Consider the following 19,789-nt stretch of genomic DNA (forward strand, 5'->3'; position numbering starts at 1 on the left):
GTGGATCTGGAGAGCATCTTTTGCAAGTCCTACAAACACAATCCCTGCCAGTAGCTTATACTTGGGGTTTCCACAGTGTATGTTTCTAGTTCAACACATCCATTTTCACTAGCTAACAAGGCCGGAATCTCTGAGTCATAAAGCGGAAGAAAACAAGCTGGCACCAGAAGAGTTATTTCCAGAATGTTCCAGAGCTGGCTGACTTTAATTTGGAAACAGCTTTTGGCTACAGACATTCAGGTTTAAGGCACAGTACAAACTACAAGGGTCCCAGTCACCCGCAGGGGACTGGCTTTATTCTCGCACGGTTTTGCATGGAAGATGGAACAAATGATTTCTTGGCCTTTTTCTTAAAAAAAAAAAAAAAAGGAGTGAATTTGGCAAAAACAAAACTCATGACACATTCTTACCAAACACAGTAGTACCTTTACAAGACCTCCCTTTCCCAGCAAGGACGGGATGTCCACCCGCTGACCACTCCTCAGAAACATGTATATAGTAAACACACTCATATGCATCTGCCTGGCAAAGATGGTTTAAAAAAAGTTTACCAATAAAAATACAAAATCACATGTCTACAACAAAGCCACAGTGATGAGGAATGACTGCAGGAGCCAGGAGAGCAAAAACATCTATTCTGAACAGCAAAAAGCTGTGAGGGCCAGGGAGATGGCTGCCTGAGAACTCTGGCCCAGCTGGGCCCTTTCGGCACAGTATGTGGATGAGGTGGGACCAGAAGGAAAAGAACGTGGTTCTAGGGGAGAAATGGTGTGTCTGGGGATACTGGATAGAATATGAAAAACTGAAGGACACTCTGTGGGCCTTTCCCTGCCAATGCCAGCAGGAGGCAGAGGAGAGCCACTGTCACTGCTCAGTCATTTCCACCACAGATCTTCAGCAGAATCTTCCTATAGTCCCCAGAAGTGTCTCCCTGGTGGCAGAAACAAGAGTGAAAGTTAAGGAAGGCAAAACCACCAGAAAGGCCCCAAGTGTCCTCGCTTGCTCGAACAAGTTATATCCAGTGATCCCCACATTCTATGTAAAATGAAAGCCAAAAGCCAGGCATGATGGCTTATGTTTGTAGTCCCTGCACCGGGTAGGTGGAGACAGGCAGATCCCTCAGGTCCCAGTGAGACCCTCAAAACAAACAAACAAACACCCCCAGCATTTATGTAGCTCCCGAGAAATGATGCTCAGTGCTGACCCCACCTCCACATGTATGTATGTGTGCGCACACACGTGCATATCCACAGTATCACTCACCTATTACCGAAGCCAAATAAACACCCAGAGCATTTTCATCGGCCTAAGGACCACCACCCAGCTCCCCAGCACGCTCTTTCCCTAGAGCAGCCACACTGGGCTCTACTGGAAAGCAATGCCGTGTCCTTGGGGACACCATCTGTGTGAACACCCATGGTGACACCACTACTGTCACACGCAATCTCTGCCCAATACCACTGTGCCTTCTCCACCGGTGTTGTTGCTCAGGCTTAGCTAATTTCAGACCACTTTCTGCCACCCTAAGCTCTCTGAAGGCAAGGTCTGTGGCTTCTTTAGCTGTCACAGCCTACTAGTACCCTGGCCACAATCTGACAGTAATGACAAGTTCTCTCCTACCACAGCCTCAATCCCACAGCACAGGGATGGAGATCAGCAAGCCCAACGATATCAAATGCCAAGTCTGAAATCAGGCATTCAAGTGACTTAGTGTTTGTCACCCAGCTCAGGCACACGGTGTTTCCTCCAGCATTTGTGGAGACTGCCACCATCACACCTGTGGAGGAACTATTATCCTTAGAGATGCTGGTTCATTGCTTGGGTGGTGTGCAGACAATGTCCAGGTTCACGAGGTTAACCAAGTTAGAACAGCCAGGATCAGACACCCAGGCTGACCCAAGGGCTGAGCTACCTATGTGGTCTCCACTGTAAAGTGAATGGGGAAAAAGCTACATGCAGCAAACAAGAGCTGAGCTTCACAGATATGAGCTCTCCTTGGTGGACCAAACCTTCACAGAGTGGTAGGGATTCTGAAGGTTAGGGACAGGAAGAAGTAAGGCATGAGATTTCTCTATGCCACTGGCAGACACGCCTGTCTGGTTATTAAGAACTGAGGTCCTAGAGGGTGGGAACGTGGGGTCACAGGGTTGTGATATGCCCTTTCCTCAGGATCCTGTGATCTGTCTGGAGGTGACTGGATGAAGAAGCCCAGTAGGCCAAACATAGGGGGAAGGGAAGGAGACAGGGAGGGCCTTGTTGACCCCCGGGCCCGTACCGTGATATCGTGGTACAGTGACTTGCCATACATCCGTTTATACTCTGCTCGGATATCCAGGAGGTCAATCTCGCTTCGAGACACCATGATGCGAATCAGAGTCCGGTCTTTTGTCCCTGCTCCCTGAAGAGCCACGGAGATAAGAGTGCGCAGTGGGGCTTCCCACCTTCCCACCTCCCGAGAGCCACGGAGATAAGAGTGTGCAGTGGGGCTTCCCACCTTCCCACCTCCCGAGAGCCACGGAGATAAGAGTACGCAGTGGCGCTTCCCACCTTCCCACCTTCCGAGAGCCACGGAGATAAGAGTACGCAGTGGGGCTTCCCACCTTCCCACCTCCCGAGAGCCACGGAGGTAAGAGTACGCAGTGGGGCTTCCCACCTTCCCACCTTCCGAGGCCCCAGTCCCTCCCACGAATCTTCTACACTCAGCCCCCTGTGAACCCCTTAGACCCAGAATACGCTAAGATGTCTTTGATCAGGGCCCCCTAGACACAAGCGCTACATACCCGCATAGCCTTGTTGAGTCTTTCAGCAAAGAAGGCGGGGGTGTTCTTCAGGCATTTCACTACAAAAGGAACACAGCATGAGGTTTGCAGGACCCAGGAGGGCACACACTGGACATCAAACCTGGCACAACCTACCTACTTCTCTTTCCTGCCGGCTCTGATCCCGTGAATATGGCTCCATACGAACTAGGACCATCAACCTAACCCCTTTCTTGGCATCACTGGGCAAAAACCACCGGGACTGGGCAGAGGGTGGGGGCTTAATGATGAAAAGAGGCACCAACTTCATGGGTGCCTAGGCATGAGGGGTCAAACAGAAAGACCCTCATGGAAAAAAGGAAGGTTAAGGGGATGTGGTGTTTTTCTCAGACCATGCAGGGAAATGAGGATCTATTGCCTGTTCTAGTCAGAAAGAGCCAAGAAAAACATACTAAAAGAAATGGGCAAACTGATGTCTCCTGGCGAGTATAAAGAGAGGTGGCGAGGGCTGATGGGCAAGAACCCAACTCCACATTAGGGGGAGGCTCCCAGAGCCTCCAAGATCTGCTGTAGAGGGCACAGTGCTGTGAGAGGCACTCCCCATGCTGGAAGCTCGGCCAGCATTCCCTAGAACGGGCCCTGTTTTGCTGTTGCAAGTAAAAAAAAAATCTTTCCATGTGTTTCTATCACAGACAGCTGACAATTGCCTGCACGGACATATTTTTGGAGGAAACTTGGCAGGATATGAGTCACCTTCCTCCAGGAGAGCAGTTGGACACTAATGCCCACACTGTAGCTCCGTGCTGCAGCACTGAAAACCAGAGGCCTCTGTCCCAGAGGCCGGGGACTCATGGATTCCCACCAGACAGATGGTTCGGATTAGCGAGCTCAGATTCTGTGGTTCTCTCACTACACCACCTTCCACCACAGGACACTGAGCACCCAGTGGGTGGGCGGGCAGGCAAACGAAGCTCCAGACACCTACCCACAGCCAGCATGCCCTGCTCCAGGTCCCCAGACATCTCCCGGCAGATGCTCTTCTCAATGTCTCGGCCCGTCATCCTCTGATACTCGTTGAAAACTAGGAGGAAAGTAGAAGGAACGTGTCATATTCTGAATCATGTTCTCTCAAATTTCCATGTTGCAGTCCTGACCCTCAGCACCCCTGGATAAACGCCACGATGGCAGGACCTGAGCCTAGCTAATCGGTGGCATCCACAAACAGGTCAGGTGTGTGTGTGGACCAACAAATCTCGGTCTGAGACGGCTTGACTTAGGGCCTCTGCCTTTTATTTTTCACACACAACCACGGTTCTCTCCAAGTCCCACTAAGTACTACGGACTTTGTAACCAACAAGGATCTGTGGTAGAGGACTCCACTCTCTTGTATGTCAATGTGTTTTGAGTCTATTTAAGTCACACAGGGCCGACCCACGCCTTTCACTACACTGCCATAATAAATGCATTTCTGTTTTTTGTGTGTGATGGGGTCACATCATATAAACCCTCTGGCTTTAAGGGACCCCCGTCTCAGCCTCTCAGGTAGCTAGGACTACACATGTCACTACCTAGTGTATTTCTTGACTGATGATATTTACACATGGACAGCATGTCATCACAAACTATGAACATCTATGTAGGAGGAGACCATGTGGGGACACAGGAACAAGAGACTCACCCAGAGAGAGAAGGCTCAGAAGAAAACAATTCTGACAAGCTTACTGGCATCCAAAACTCTAAGAAAACACATTCTCGTTGCTTAGGCCCAGCCCAGTACTGTCGCACGAGAAGTCCTGCCTCTTTCACCTCTGCCCTGGGTCTGCTCTAGTGCAGCTCACAGGAAGCCACACCCTCTGCCTTAAGTTTTATGTTATCAGGGCAGTCAGTCTGCTTACCCATCTTGACACCCTCTGTTCTCTTCCGCAAATCTCCACATTCCCAGCCTGCTCTACCCCACTGTGAGCCATGACCCACTCAGACACAACCAACCCACATTGTTCTGTCATGTTGAAAACCCTTCATTATAAACCCAAGAGCTGTTGAGTGCCACAGAACAAGCTGCTGACTCCTACAAGAAGAAGCAAGGCTAGGGCCCACTGACGGATACTAGAGAGTCAGGTTTAAGAATGTAGCCTCTGAGAAGCTACCCGTGCTCCAGTAGAGGGCACTACATCAATGGACAGAACAATGTACTGGTGACACTAAGTGGTATAGATGAGAGAGAGAGAGAGAAAGACAGAGAGAGAGACAGAGAGAGAGACAGAGAGAGACAGAGACAGAGAGAGACAGACAGAGACAGGGAGACAGAGAATAACATAGCTGGGTGTGGTGGCACATGCCTTTAATTCCAATTCTCAGAAAGTAGAGCAAGCAGATCAGAGTTTGAGGCCAGCCTGGTCTACACAGCCAGTTTGAGGCCAGCCTGGTCTACATAGCCAGTTTCAGGCCAGCCTGGGCTACCTAGAGACGCTGTTTCAAAAACCAAAACAAACAAAAGAGAGCACATAAACTTGGGAAGAAAAGGTAGAGCATAGACAGGGGAGGGGATAGAGGTCAACTTGATCAAAGCATATTACATGCATATATGAAATTCTCAAACAATAAAAAAGACAACGAATACATGTTGATTGAGTACATCTGTGTTCATCCACACTCCATTACAGCATGCCCTGAACTGGGCAACACCTTTAATTCCAGCACCCGGGAGGCAGAAGCAGGCAGATGGATCTCTATAGATGTGAGGAGAGCCTGGTCTACAGAGCGAGTTCCAGGATAGGCTCCAAAGCTATACAGAGAAACCCTGTCTTTAAAAAAAGCATGCCCTGGGACAGGGTTCAAGCCCAAACTTAACAAACTCACTCACTGGCCTCATGCCAACCCTGAGACTGAGGGAATACCTCTCCTGTCCTGTGTGTCCGGGTAAGAGGCCCTAGGACACAAGCTGCAGTGCTACGATCCTTACCTCACCCCTCCCCTGCAGCTCCTACAACCTTCACAAGCTGTCCTATACTCTGATGATCCTTTACCTGTCTGCCGGCAGGGCCTCTCTCTAGTCTTCCTCCCAAGAAGATCTTGTCATAATCCCAAGGCCTCAAATACTTAAGCCCTCACAACCCCCAACCTTCCAAGCCCAAGACCTCTTCTGACATCTGGGCTCATCAGCTCATCAGACCTTTCTGATGTCCTTTGTTCTGGACGTCTATTCCGCCCACAGCTCCTAATCTCAGCTGAGGGCCACTGCCTTCCCACTTGTTCAGCTGATGGAATCCCTGTCCTCCTAGGTCACCTGACTCCAACACACCATGTCCAGCTTGCCCACAAGCAGGCTGGACTCTAGTCCCTTCGACCTCAACTCTCTATCCAGGCTACTACCATCTCCTGCTCAACTGTGAATCCTTCACCCTCTTTTCTTCACACCTGATGCCCAAGGTCACCTAGGGAATCTGGCAGCATGTTGTCATCTGCAAGCTGAGGGCCCCCCTGTGACTCCTGGCCTTCCCAGGATGAACCCCTAACTCCCTAAACTGTCAGCAGAGCTGTCCACCACCTGATCCCACCTCCTGCTACCATCATTCTATCTGCTACAGATACATGAAGCCCCTTGGGTCATGCTGGAAAATCTTTGCACCTATCTTGCTCAGGACTTTGAATCTCACAGTCTTATACCAGAGAGGACTGCTTCAGCCCCTCCCTGAACTCTATCCCTTCACCTTCTACCTGGTTCCAGTCCGTTCTTTTTCTGTTCCAGGCTGTACTGAATACTTGTCTCCTGACATGAAGCTGAACCCATGAAAACAGACTATACCTGATAGACAGAAACCCACTCTTACATATTCAATAAGTAAACGTCACCCAGCAGTGCTGGAATGTTTTTTCTCTTTGTTTTGTGTTTATTTGTTGCTATTGGGGGGAAAGGCACATGCCCTGTGTGTGAAGGCCAGAGGACAACTGTCCTTCTGCCTGCTGGACCACTGCTTTCCCCACGCTGACATTCCTCATTTCAGTGCATGGCAACCCACTTCCTCATCTTTTCCTTTGTCCTACAAGCAAAGTTTGCAGGAAATGTTCTCAGTGTCTTTTAGTGAAAGTCCATGCAGAGACACTAGCCAAATATTCTGTAGGCTTTTTCTCCATGTACTGTCCTGTCTGCTCTCCCCTGGCTGACCCAGCGCTGTCCTACCTGCCACCAGGTGCGCCCGGCTCCGCGAGCACAGAATCGCGTTGAACTTGGACTCGTCTGTTCCTAGGCGGTTCTCCCCAGCGGCATACAACTCCTGGATAGGGAGGAAGATGCATGTATACAGCAAGTAGGTTCCAGGCTCAGATCACCTAGGCAGCATTTAGCTCTGCAGAGCCCATGGCAGGGCAGGGCCCTGGAGTGGGAGCACAGGTCTTCTGAACCTGCAAGCTGCGCTTGCTACAGACCCAGACTCGGCCATCCACATCCTCTCAGCTGCCCATGCAGAGCACAGAGGATTATGAGACCAGAGCCCAGTGCCACAAAGGAGGGAAGAGAAGCCTGGACTCAAGTCCTAGCTCGGAAGCAGCTTGCTAGACACGGTTCTGGCTCCTGAGCCTCGATCTTCTCATACAGAAAATATAAGGATTAGATCTGACTTGAGATCATGACTCTGAAGCCCAAGGGGTCTTATGGAGAAAAAGATGAGTAGGAAAACTAGAAGGGACCCTAGCCAGCTCCTCAGAGCAGCACTTCTTAGCAACAGGAAGGAGCGCAGGTCCTTGGCTGACAGACCGACGTCTCAGGAGAAGCCAGTTGCCAGATTTCTATGTGACATTCATTTCCCAATCACGAAAAGCCGCTTCCCCCTCTTTAAGAAATACACGGAATGATGATAACTATCACCCTTAAAAAACAATTACGAGCCATGCCTTTATTACCAGCACTCGAGAGCAGAGGCAGGCGGATCTCTGTGAGCTCGAGGCCAGCCTGGTCTACAGAGTGAGTTCTAGGATAGCCAGAGGTACACAGAGAACCCATCTCAGAAAAAAACAAAACCAAAAACAAACAAACAAACAAACAAAAAACTAAACAAAACCAGTCCCCGGAATGAAGATAGCTCAGCAGTGAACCCAACACCTTCTTCTGACCCCACACCCCAGGCACCAGGCATACATATGATTCACAGACATGCATGTAGGCAAGACATTCATCAACATAAAAATAAATCTTTAAAAAAAAAAAAAAAACAGATGTGGGGCTTCCCCAGCCCTTTCTCCATGGCTCATTACATGTATCATGTTTGTTGAATTGGGCATCAGAGCATTTTAAAACCTATGAAGGTTTGAACCACAAATATTTGCCAATCAGCAAGCAACCTTGCCCCAGACAGTCATGAAGTTAAGGGCACTGATGCCCCAGGACACTGTCAGGTTGAGATCTGAGCAGGTCAAGAGGGAGAAGAGAGGGCAGAAGCCAGCCTTTCCCAGAAGGCTGGGGGAGGTCCGGCCACCTGCTAAGAAGGCAGAACAGACTGAACTGCCCAGCAGGTAGGAGTTCAGATGTGCCTCTTCCGTCTTCAACTCATAAAGCAATAATGACGAAGTTTAAGGATTCAGGGCTAAGGTGACAGCTCATTTCTAAGTCCGCAAACTCAGAAGCTGGATAGACAGGCACCTTCACACACCTAACAGTACCTGCATGGGAAAGTACCCTAGTGCGCAAGTTCCACACCCCTGTGATCTCGGCAGCATTTATTACCCCTGGGAAACCCAGAGGGCTGGGGGCCTGTTCAAGCATCTGAGCCCCTCAGAAACACGGAACCGACCAGTGTCTACCGCTCTTCCCATCACGTGCACCTAACCACAAAGCAGGAAGTGTGGCCCAACTCTGGTTTAGAGCCCACAGTGGCACCTTGTTGGCCACCATACGTACCTGGACGTCTCTCTGCACAAGGGACATGTCCACGTTTGTGCTCTCATCACGGTTTCCCTGAAAGGAAGGAAGCTGTAACGTCAAGCCACTTTTTGGAAGCTCACACCCCTCCCTCTCATTCATCTGCCAGTGCTTTGATGCACCCCTCTTCCTCTCCCACCTTCCAATTTCCTCTCCAACATCCCGTTGTGAGGAAGGTACCTGAGAGAGAGAGATGAGGAGCCGCTGGAAGTGTCCTGATGTGTCACTTCGAATGGCCTCCTCCAGAGTCTTTTTAAATTCTGAAAGACACACACCAGGCCTGCTACCTCTAAAGATATAGTTAACATGGGGAGGGGGATTGGCATGACAAGGGTCCATGGGTCTCAATCAGACTGGAGGTGACAGGTGTCCCATCGAACCTTCTAGGATCATATAAGTTTATGACTCCAGGCTGTTCTGACCTCTGGTCAGGCCTGGCCCAAAGTCCACAAGATTTTCCCCGCCCTTCCCAACCACAGGCACCTGCCCTGTATGTAAACAGCATGCAGGGCTAGGCTTTGGATCAAAGCCCAGAGTTGGGCGTGACAGGAAATAGGGGATAAAGAGGCCAAGGACACTGAGGCCTCGGAAGCAAAACCATCTGTAAGGAGCAGAGGCCAGGGAGCTTCCAACCTGTTTTGTAGGCTCTGTTTAGTTCCTGGATGTGTTCATTACTTCGGGAAGCGAGGATTTCAATCAGGCAGGCCTCATCAGTACCAGCTCCCTATGGTAGCAAGAGAATAAAATAGACCTCTTGCTGGTGACTGGGCCCTCACTAGCTTCCAGAAAGACATCAGCAACACACATACCCCACTCATGCCTGAGAAGCCAGCTTCCCTTCCAGCCCTAGACAATGAGATAAGGACACAGTAAGCACCACATGTGGGGTCATCCCCATGCACCAGGAAACTGAATGAGAAAAGGGGAAGTATACAGTGACTATCCCACGCCACACCCAGCTGAGTCAGGCTGAGGTGCACATCAAAGTGTTTCTGCCAAGTTCTGGCCCTGAGTGAGATAGTGAACAGAAGCACAGTCCAAAAGTAAGATTATAACGGATACGAAAAAGCTAGAGTCCCGAGTGAACTGTCTGGAGACATCTAGGAAAATAAGCCAGAAGGGACAAAAGGAATGGCTGTGCCCAGGACAGCAGGAAGGTAGAAAACAGGATGGAGGCCTGGCTTTTGTATCAGCCTGAATCTTAGCTCTGCAGCTCACTGTGTAACCTCGAACAAGTTTCTTGTCTATAAAGGGAGTGTTTGTGTGCCTACCTCCCAAGGAGTCCTTAGTGGGACTGAGTGGGCTAATTTGTGGAGAACATCTAGCTGACGTGGTGTTTTATGATACCACGGCTGGCATGCTACTAACTTACAAAGGATGGGTACCTTATCCAAATCTTCCTGTATGTCCTGAAAGAATATCCACTGTCTCCTCTCACGATGCTCAGGGGCACAACAGCTATTCAGCACACCTGTGATGTTCTAGCATTCTGCCAACTTCTCCTAAAACTGGAGGTGGGTTCTGAACACTCTCAGGCCAAGGCCATTGTCACCCTGTCTGTCCTTAGCACCCTCTAGTCTACAACAGGCGTTGGATTTCAGGCGGTCTTCTCTCCCTTCCAGACCACATACAAAGCTCTCAACCTCTAGTGGAGGTGGAATCTGTTGTACTCAGCATGCCGGCATCTCAGTGAGTAGCTCCATCAGGGTGCTGAGTAGAGACCCACCTCTACTCACAGGACACACAGCCAGGTGGCTGTAGAGCCCACACAGGACCTGCCCCATGGTCAAAATCTACTAGACCTAGGAAGACAGACAGTCAAGTTAAGCTGCAGGAAAAGGCCCCGTGAGGAATTTGGGTTCTTCTAGAGTTGGATGTCTGGGAAGGGGCAGATGTGGGGACAGACATCTCTGATACAGCACAGGACAGACCCAGCAGCCAGGAGAGTGAGGTGGTGCTCAGAAAGCAGTGGAGACAAAGGCAAAAGTCTCTGTCTGTGTCCTAGTTCCAGCCCTACCTCTCCCACCCCTAACTGGAAGGTGTTCTTCTCTGTTGCTCTGGCTCCTCAGACACGCTGTGATTTGCCAGCAAGGGTTCTACTGAGTGAGAAGGATCAACAACAGCCTTAAGCCCCTCTGTCATCTGTGTCCTCCACAACCCCAGCCTGGTCCTCTCCTGAGATGGAGACAGATAGGCCCTGTGAGGAATAACATGTTACCTGCCTCTCTAAAAAGCTACTATGCGCTCCTTCTAAATCTCATGGGCTGTAGCCAGGAATGCCCAGAAGTCAGGGTAGGCAGCACCTAGTGAGTAGGTAACACATCACCCAGTCCTCTCACGCCCGAACCGTGGCTATGCACACACATGACAGCAGGCACCCACAAGCACAAGGACACACCTTGATGGCTTCCTTTATCTCACAGACATCAAACAGGACCGGGGTCTTCATCAGGGCCAGGATAGTCTTCTCAAAGTTTCCTGACAGCTCTGATTTTAGGTCTTTGATTAAATCCTGATTGGACAAACAAACAAAATACACAGATGCAAAACACTGCAGCAGACGATGGGGCTGACAGTATCAGTCCAGCCATGGGAAGAAGCCTGAGCAAGAGCACTGACATGTTCCATATTAATGTACCTTACCTAAGACTCAAAACCCAGGGAGCTCAAAATGCAACCCTCTTAAGCCTTTTCCATCAAAGCCCTTCCATTAACTAAACCTCCTGGGTCCCCTGCAAGCAGAGGAGGGAAAATGGAGGCTGGGTAGGGGGAAAAAATGACCTACCTACAGACTTGATTAGGCAAAGCCAAAGCTAGACCCCGAAACAATCTTAACTAAGCCTGTTCCATCCTGGAGATCTAGTCCTATGAGGTCCCAGTTCCGGAAAAGCGGAGTAAGTGGGCCTATAGCTATGCTGGTTGTAGGCCCTGGAGCTGGGCTTAGGAGAACCAGGCCTCAGTGGTCTTCCTGCATTCCCCTCTGCTCCTCACCTTGCCATAGGCTGTCTTGAAGGACAAGAGGATCTGCTGCCGCTGCCTGTTAGAACGGCTCCCTAAGCAATCGATGATGGCTTGTTCATCCGTTCCTAAGGCAGAGGAAGGAGCAGGCATGCTGTGGGTTAAGAGGATGCTCTACAGTGTGGCCATGGGCTCTCCAGTCATTCTCCTGGACATCTAAGACAGCTCTTCTTTCATCTCCATGGCCAGGCTTGCCTACCCCTCCCACACAGTGAACTGCCCAGGGATCTGCCTGCCTTTGCCTCAGTCTAGTCTCTTACCAAAGCCCTTCATGGCCTTCCGAAGGACCTCAGCATCTCGCAAGGGGTCAAATCCAGAAGCATCTGTGATGGTGCCTCGGTTTCCATACTACTCAAACAAATAACCACAGGTAAGATGACCCACCCATGCCACCCTAAGGTGCAAGACTCTTCCACCTCCTCCTATGCCCCAGATAATGCCCCGTTCTCTAAGAGCTGAGGTACCTAAAGGAAACTCAAAGTCAAAAAAAAGTACTAGACATAAATACCCCAAGGCTCATGTGTCGATGGTGCTGTTTAGAAACCAGTTACTGTTAGAAGTGGTTACTGGGAAGACAGTAGGTCACTAGGGGTAGAACAGGTCCTTGAAGGGGATATTGAGGCCCGTGCCCCTTTCATTCCTTGCTTCCCGTCTGCTAGGAGGTATAGACAGCTTTGATTCTTACAATGATGTTCTTCCCACCACAGGCCCTCAGTGACAAGGACCAAGCAGCCAAAGTCAACCTTCCTCCTTTTAAGGTGTGTTTCCTTCAGGTATTTATACACAGGCTTACTGTTGCCTAGTGAGTGATCTTTTTAGTGGCCAGTATGTGCTGGTCATCAAGGCAGTAAGGACGTATGCTCAGAGAAGAGATAAGGGAGCGAGAGTGGGTACCAGTGCAGAGGGAAAGAGTGGGCAGTAGTACGAGGGGAGGAACGGAAGGAAGGAGAGGTAATGGACCCTCTGTCTCAAAGTAGTAAGCCAGCACACACCACTAGCCCCGTGTTTGGCTGGTTTGGTTATGTAACCATGACAATGAATTCTAGGCATCGCAAACATGCACTGATCTCCAGAATGAGCCTAGATAAACCCTAGCAGAACTGCTAATCTTCCCTACTCAGAGAGGGTTCTGAGAATCCTTTACATTTGTCTAGGGGACCCCATAATGGGCCTGTTGGGCATGAGGCCATGAGACTGAAGGCCTTAGGAGTCATCTCACACGAGGAGCAACCGCCAGGGCAGTGCTTCCTGACCTTAAGGAGTATGCCCTGGGGTGGGAGCACAAGAGAAATCAGCATGCTTTTGCTAAAACAGTATGCTGTAACTAGAGGTCTGAGCTTCTCCCTTGTTACTTCAATCCCCCAAGGCCTTACTGGCTGGACCAGAGTCCATCCTTTGAACTCAGTTTGGACAGTACTCACCTGGACTGGAGGAACAGCAGGGGTAACAGTACCAGATCCTGAGTATCCTGGATAACTTGGCACTGGCTGCTGCCCAGGGGGTGGCATTGGTGACTGTCCAGGATAGGTCATTGGAGGCTGTCCAGGATAGGCCCCTGGGGTTTGCTGCCCAGGGGGTGGCATGGGTTGGCCTGGCACAGGGGCCCCTGGGTATGATGGATATGAGGGCATCCCAGCAGGTGGGTTTCCCCCTGGGGGTGGGTACATTCCATAAGGAGGGACAGGCTGCTGGGCAGGAGGGGGCTGCCCAAAGCCACCAGGGGGGACTGGAGGATAGCCACTTCCAGGAGCTCCAGGATACAGGTTTGGCATGTTGGCGCCTCCAAATGTCCCAGACATGTTGCTTGCCTGCCAAGTACACAAAGTAGAGCCTGAGACTCATAGGCCCAGAAAGGTCAGTACCCTGCCTCTCTACCCTTATGGAGTTTACCAACGGCTCTAGGTAAGGAGCCCCCTACCAGAACCGCCCCTCCCACAGCACTATGCAATGAATGCAGGCACCATTCTGCTGGCTCAGTCCTATCCCCACCCCAATGGGACAAGAAAGGCAGTCCCACCATGGATGATGGGTACACTTGCTCAGTGAGCAGAGCAACTGGACTCTGACATGGATCACTCTGTATGTAAATCAGACTCTCCAACCCTTCTGGAAATGGAAACATGGAAGATGAGGCTGCTTCTTTCAACTAAGACTAATTGGGCAGAGCCAACCACTCAAGGAATCAGAAAGTAGAGGGGCCCCTTCTGTAGGCATGGGGTGGCCCCATCACATGAGTCTGCTAATAGTCAATTGAGGTAGGTGGGGCTTGGGCAGGTTTGCATGTGCCCAGAACAAAAGACTGAATCTTCACCTCAGCCTCTGATGCCCAATGCAGAACGGGTCCCACCATCTTCATCCCTCACTTCCCTTTGTCAACCACAAAGACCTATTCTTCACTGTCCCCAAGCTCATCAGGCCCATGGCCATCTCAAGGACTGGCTGTTCCTAGACATTCACATAGCATATTTCTCTACCATGTCAGATCTTGGTTCAAAGTCCCTTTTCATCTCGCACTTTAAGGTCTTCAGTCTACACTGCCCCACCAGCACCTCTGACCATATCCTAACCCCTCCTCTCTGTACTAGGGATTAAATCTATGGTTTCATGCATTATAGGCAAATGCTCTACCACTAACCATTATATCCCTATCTCTTTTTACTTCTTATTTTGAGACAAAGACTCGCTATGTTGCCTAGGCTGGCCTTGAACTCACCCTGTAGCCCAAATGAGCCATGAACTTGAGATCCTCCTACTTTAGCCTTCCAAGAAGCTAAGATCATAGGTCCATGCCATCAGGGCCATGTTTCTATTTCCTATCTTCCTTCCTCTTTTCTCCCCTTCTCTTACCCACCCTCTCTGTTCTCCCTTTTGATTCTTCTCTTTTGAGGCAGGGTTTTTCTATGTTGCCCAGGCTGGGCTGGAACTTTTAGTCCTCATGAATTTACTTACAGAATGCTAAGTGCATGCCACAATGCTCAGGAATACCTGTCACTTTCCAATATCGCCATCTGGTTACGTAAGTTATTTTCTGTCTCCTTTCCAGAGATGCTAAGCATGTGTACAGATACACATGGAGGTCAAGGTTATATGCTGTTTACCTTGTTAGAGACAGAATCTATCACTGGCCCTGGGATCACCATGTAGGCTAGTCTGGCTAGTCAGCAAGTCCAGTGGCTCTGCCTGTCTCCACCTCCCTAGCACTAGGATTACAAGGACTACCACACCTGGCTTTTTTCAGGAATTGAACTCTGGGCCTAAGGCTGATAAAAAAAGCACTTGACTGCCTGGGCTATCTCCCAGCCCAGAGATTTTGTTTGCTGTATTTGGGTGTCTACTAGTTGCACTGTTCCCATTAAGGGCACATTTGTTTTCTGATTATAAGATGCACTCTTCTAGGACTAGAGAGATGGTGCAGAGATTAAGAGTGCTGGCTGCTCTCCCAGAGGTCCTGAGTTCAATTCCCAGCAACTACATGGAGGCTTATAACCATCTATAGCAAGAACCGGTACCCTCTTGTGGCATGCAAACATACAGGCAGACAGAATATTGTATTTACAATAAATAAATCTTTAAAAAACATACACTCTTCTAAAAGCAAAACAACAAATAAAAACAAGTACAGCCTGACCTACCTGCGACATGACCGCCAAGTCCCAACCGAAACAGAATCTGTAAGTTTAACACCCCCATACCTCTCCACAACCACCCTCTCTTCCCTCCAGGATTTGTGCTCAGCTCATGAGACATTCTCAAGAAATTTCCCTGCAGGTACCAGCCTTACCCAACCTCCCAGAACCAAAGAGACCTGAGAAGATCATCAGCTTAAAGAATCTCTACCCCACATATAGATGGAAAATTGACGCCTGGAGAGGGGCGGTAAGTAGATGACCCTCATATTCTAAGTTTCTGCACAGCACTCTGTGCTCACATAGACAGGCATGAGGTATCTCTGGAGCCTTGATCTCTACAGCCCTGCAGCCACCAGCCCAGGGTACCTTGGCAGGGGCCTGACTCACCATGCCTGAGAGGTAGTCCTGGTTGAACTGCCCTGCATAGTTGGCCACGTTATCCAGTCCGATGGGGGGCATGCTGGGAGGAGGAGGATAGGCAGCACCTCCCCAGGGACCGCCACCTGAAAGCAGCACGAGACTCATCAGCTCACATGCCTGGCCCAAAGAAAGGGCAGAAAGGGCTGCAGAGGAACATGCTGCGGTAGTCAAGCAGGGATTCATGCCAATGTTATAAATACCCAGAAAGACTGGAGCAAGAGGGTCAGGGGAAGGAGAGGAACTTTCCCTTATTCCAGGGAAAAAGGCAGGTTCAGCTCTCTGTGGGGATCCAGATAAGCTTTGTCCTCTCAAACCCAGCACCACGGGGTGAGAGAACAGATACAGCCTTGGGCTCTGTGCTGAGCATGTGACAGCAGGGAGCTCCACGAATGCTAAGGATTCTCAGACTGTCAGAGGACACGGACACCATAAAAGACAGTAGCAAGGAGCTGGCTGGCTGTGCCTCCTGGGCAAGGCGCTCAACCACTCTCATTCATATTCGCAGACAACTGGAGAGGATGACAAGCGGGGATGTCAGGCTGCTGAGGTAAGGGCTGAGCCAGAAATGTGGTCTCACCCAGGGCAGCCCAAGTCTCACCCAGGGCTTTCTAACCCTGGGAGCATGCCATCACAACAGCAGAATTTCTGCTGGAGAAGGGACGGTTTCAGAAGGAGATAAGCCCCTGCGGCCGCCCTACATGGGTAGTCTCACCTATCACCAAGGCTCTCGGTAGCTACAGGGAGGGACAGTGAAGCAACCCTTGGTATTGGCCTCAGCAGAAGAGAATCCAAAACCATACTCCTTGAAACAGGATAGGTGGCTAGAAGCAGTACTTTGGTGGGCACTCCTACAGGCTGTCAGTACAGCCAGGGGAGGAAAAGAACCTTGAAGCTACTTTGCAAAGGAAAAAGAATCTCAGAGTGTGGCAGACCTTTCTCAGCTATTAAAGCCCTCCCAGAACCAGCCAAATCCAGACCTCTTCAGCCCCTGTCCTAATGAATGGGTGAGCCCTCTGGGGCCTAAGAGAACCAGACTCCATCTTTTTGCACAAAGGATCCACCCAGGTCCTCTTACCTGGAGCAGCTGGAGGATAACCACCTGCAGGTGGAGGGTAGCCTGGGTAGCTCATGGTTAAACCTGGAAAAGAAGGGAAAGTGTATTCAGATTACAATGAGCATGCTCCTCACCAGGCCTGCTGGGATCTGCTTCTTGGAACACAACCCCCTGCCAGGCCCCTACAGGAGGGATTAACTCCCCCATACACCAGTGCAATCCAGTCCACACTTCTCTGCTGGACCTCCAGTTAGGTCAGGCCCACCACAAGGATACAGGGGGGTACAATCTCACAAGCCAGCTAGGTTCCTTGACAGCTGCTCCCCAAGGCCTGGTCTGCTCTTATAATCATATTCTAGATAGAGCATTGCCTCAGGCTCCATGTCTTCCTGTCTCATCTTTCTTGTCCTTATCACTGTCCTTCTCAAAGCAGGGGAGGACCCCATTTTTCTGCACCCCATCTACAACTCTCAAGCTTGCCACAGCAAACACCCCACTTCCCAGCCCCAGGATCAGACCCAAACCACAAGTATAAAGCAGCTGCTGCACAGTCTGCAAATGGCTAATCGATGCCTCTCCTGGGCATTCCATTCTTTAACAAAAACAACACGGTTATATAGGAGTCATCATTCAGAACCAAGAGATATGCTCAGGAAGGCCTGTCTGCTACAGAGCAGTGAATCAGGGCAAGTATCGAAGCCCAAAGAGAGTTACATGGAGATGAGGCAGTAAGAGAAGCAGATGGGACACCTGCTCCCACAGTCCTCTGTACACAGGTCTTCAGCATCGCCCCATGTCAATTAAAATGCCCAGGAGGAACAGAGATCAGTACAGACCCATAACCTGCCTGCTCTTGCCACACAACAGCTGCTGCTGCAATAAGCTCAAAGGTTCAGGGCAAGGTCACGTGAGGAAATTCACGGCCTCGACAGTCATGTCCACAGGTTCTAGGAGAGCCACTGTTCTCATACATTGGCATCTGAATTATGCCAAGGGATTGTAACATACCATAGGTTCCGCCATCAGTTTCTATTCTAAGTTCCCAGGTGATGGTATTGGATCTGAGATCCCCACCTTAATAACTGTCTAGAGACTGTTCACTTAAAATAGTCTAGTTACCCATCATGTCTACCTTGAAGAACTGAGTATGTTGTCCCCAGGACGTTACAGAATTTCTCTAGGGTACCACTAGCCCCCACAAAGTGGACCTGGCTTTCAGGCCACTTACTTTGGTCACTGAGTCCAGAGGGGACAGTAGACAATACAATAGGAAATGAGGTGATACCTTCATGGCCATGGATGGAACTAGAACTGGTAGCCTGTCCTTTACACAGCTTTGTCTTTCTAAACTCCTATGCATGTGTGGTTCCTAGCATGTATGTGGGGCCACTCGCAACTGCCTCCAGCTGCACCTTTTGACCTCCATGGACACCTGTACAGAAATATGCACACATGTGCATGTACACACGTACACACACAGAAATCTTTTCCATTTTTTAAAATTATCTTTATTGTTTTTATTGTATGAATGTTTTGATGTCTGTTTTGCCATGTGTGTGCCTAGTCCCTGTGGAGATCAGAGAAGGGTATTAGATCCTCTAGAATAGGGTTATATAGGCAGCTATGAGTCACTGTGTGGGTATTGGAAATGGAACTCAGGTCCTCTACAAGAGCAGCTAGTGCTCCTAACCACTGAGCGATCTCTCCAGCATACAATCTTTTTCATTTTTAAAGTAGAAACATGCAAACCAAGAGGTGTGGGTACACATATGCACAGACCTCCCTTGGCACTGTACACAAGGCACCGAGGAATGCTAGTTGCCTCTGAAAGAAAAACAGGCTGGAGGTGAAGCTCACTTTCCATGGGCAGACCCTATACATTCATGGTTGCCTAATAAAAGCAACTTGAAGAAAAGGTTCAATTCAGACAGGCATTTATGTCTAACCACACACGAAGCTACCCCCTGGTGGCTCTTTCAAAATAAAAATAACGCACACAGGGTTCATTCAGCTCAGACATCCAGGACATGGGAGGACAGCCCTCCCCTCCTGGAAGAGCTGTTGGGGAGTTTCCTGGGAGGAGTGGCAAGTGTCGCCTGGAAAGAAGCCTCCCCTCAAGGCCCATTCTATCTACGGTTAATTCCACTGCAGAACTCAGTCCTGCCATGACCCTGGCCCCTTCCCTCCCACAAAACCCTGCTTCCAGTGTTTCCTTCTCCAAAGATTCATTTTTCACCTGGAACTGTTAGAGCATGCTCCTTCTTCTCTTTCCCTCTGAGGCTTGTCAGGACTTAAAACCACGGACTAGTTCAGAGATCACAGGACAGGATTGCTCTCTGCAATTGGAGTTTCCTGCTCACTGGATGGGAACATGTGGGTGTTCTGGATGATCGAGCCATCAGGGATTCCTACGAAATTTCTCTTGTGAGTCTGCCCGTCACAATCTCTGGCTGTGGTGACTCACAGTGACCATCTTAATTCTCTCTCTCAGCTGTTTCATAACCACTGATCTGCTGTACATGGCATCATGTTCCTCTAAGTAAGTGATAAAAATGGGCCAACGGCAGAGACAATCTTGAACTATCATACTGAATTTTCTGCTGATATCTGTTGCTACCACTAGGCCCACATCCCCACCATGTTCAAATGCCAGCTACTATGCTGTTATGACTTGAATCTGAAATGTCCCCTCCATGCTCAGAATTTGAATACCTGTTCTCAAGATAATGTGATATTTCAGAAGGCTGTAGAAACCAGGAGGTAGAGCTGCTGAAGGAAGTAGGCCAATAGGGACAGTCTTTGGGTTAACTAGCTCCATGCAATTTCCTGTCCTGCTTTCTTGACTTCCTAGTCTACAGTGATGTGAAGAACCCCTGCATCCCACATCAATATCGCCATGCCTTCTCCACCATGACAGCCTAAACATTCTCTCTCCTAAATTTTCTCTCAGATATTGTACTCACTCCAGTGAGTAATTAACACACGTGTGTAACAC

The 19,789-nt window shown here is 49.7% G+C and overlaps 1 protein-coding gene across 2 annotated transcripts in view; it reads right to left on the reverse strand.

The window, feature by feature from the left end:
* Positions 1–178: 178 nt before the first annotated feature.
* Anxa11 (annexin A11) overlaps positions 179–19,789 on the reverse strand; it is a 43,661-nt gene continuing 24,050 nt past the window's right edge. For both annotated transcript variants that reach the window (XM_057770315.1, XM_057770316.1), the window contains exons 2-15: positions 16,816–16,878; positions 15,708–15,823; positions 13,113–13,499; positions 11,952–12,039; positions 11,665–11,759; positions 11,072–11,185; positions 9,307–9,397; positions 8,854–8,933; positions 8,653–8,709; positions 6,940–7,033; positions 3,745–3,840; positions 2,781–2,839; positions 2,276–2,398; positions 179–931 (exon numbers count right to left, since the gene is read on the reverse strand). In XM_057770315.1, coding sequence (XP_057626298.1) covers positions 872–931; positions 2,276–2,398; positions 2,781–2,839; positions 3,745–3,840; positions 6,940–7,033; positions 8,653–8,709; positions 8,854–8,933; positions 9,307–9,397; positions 11,072–11,185; positions 11,665–11,759; positions 11,952–12,039; positions 13,113–13,499; positions 15,708–15,823; positions 16,816–16,870 — 1,515 coding nt within the window. In that variant the 5' untranslated portion in view covers positions 16,871–16,878 and the 3' untranslated portion in view covers positions 179–871. The remainder of the gene's footprint in view (positions 932–2,275; positions 2,399–2,780; positions 2,840–3,744; positions 3,841–6,939; positions 7,034–8,652; positions 8,710–8,853; positions 8,934–9,306; positions 9,398–11,071; positions 11,186–11,664; positions 11,760–11,951; positions 12,040–13,112; positions 13,500–15,707; positions 15,824–16,815; positions 16,879–19,789) is intronic.

This window comes from Chionomys nivalis, chromosome 5, assembly GCF_950005125.1.
Source record: "Chionomys nivalis chromosome 5, mChiNiv1.1, whole genome shotgun sequence".
Taxonomy (NCBI): domain Eukaryota; kingdom Metazoa; phylum Chordata; class Mammalia; order Rodentia; family Cricetidae; genus Chionomys; species Chionomys nivalis.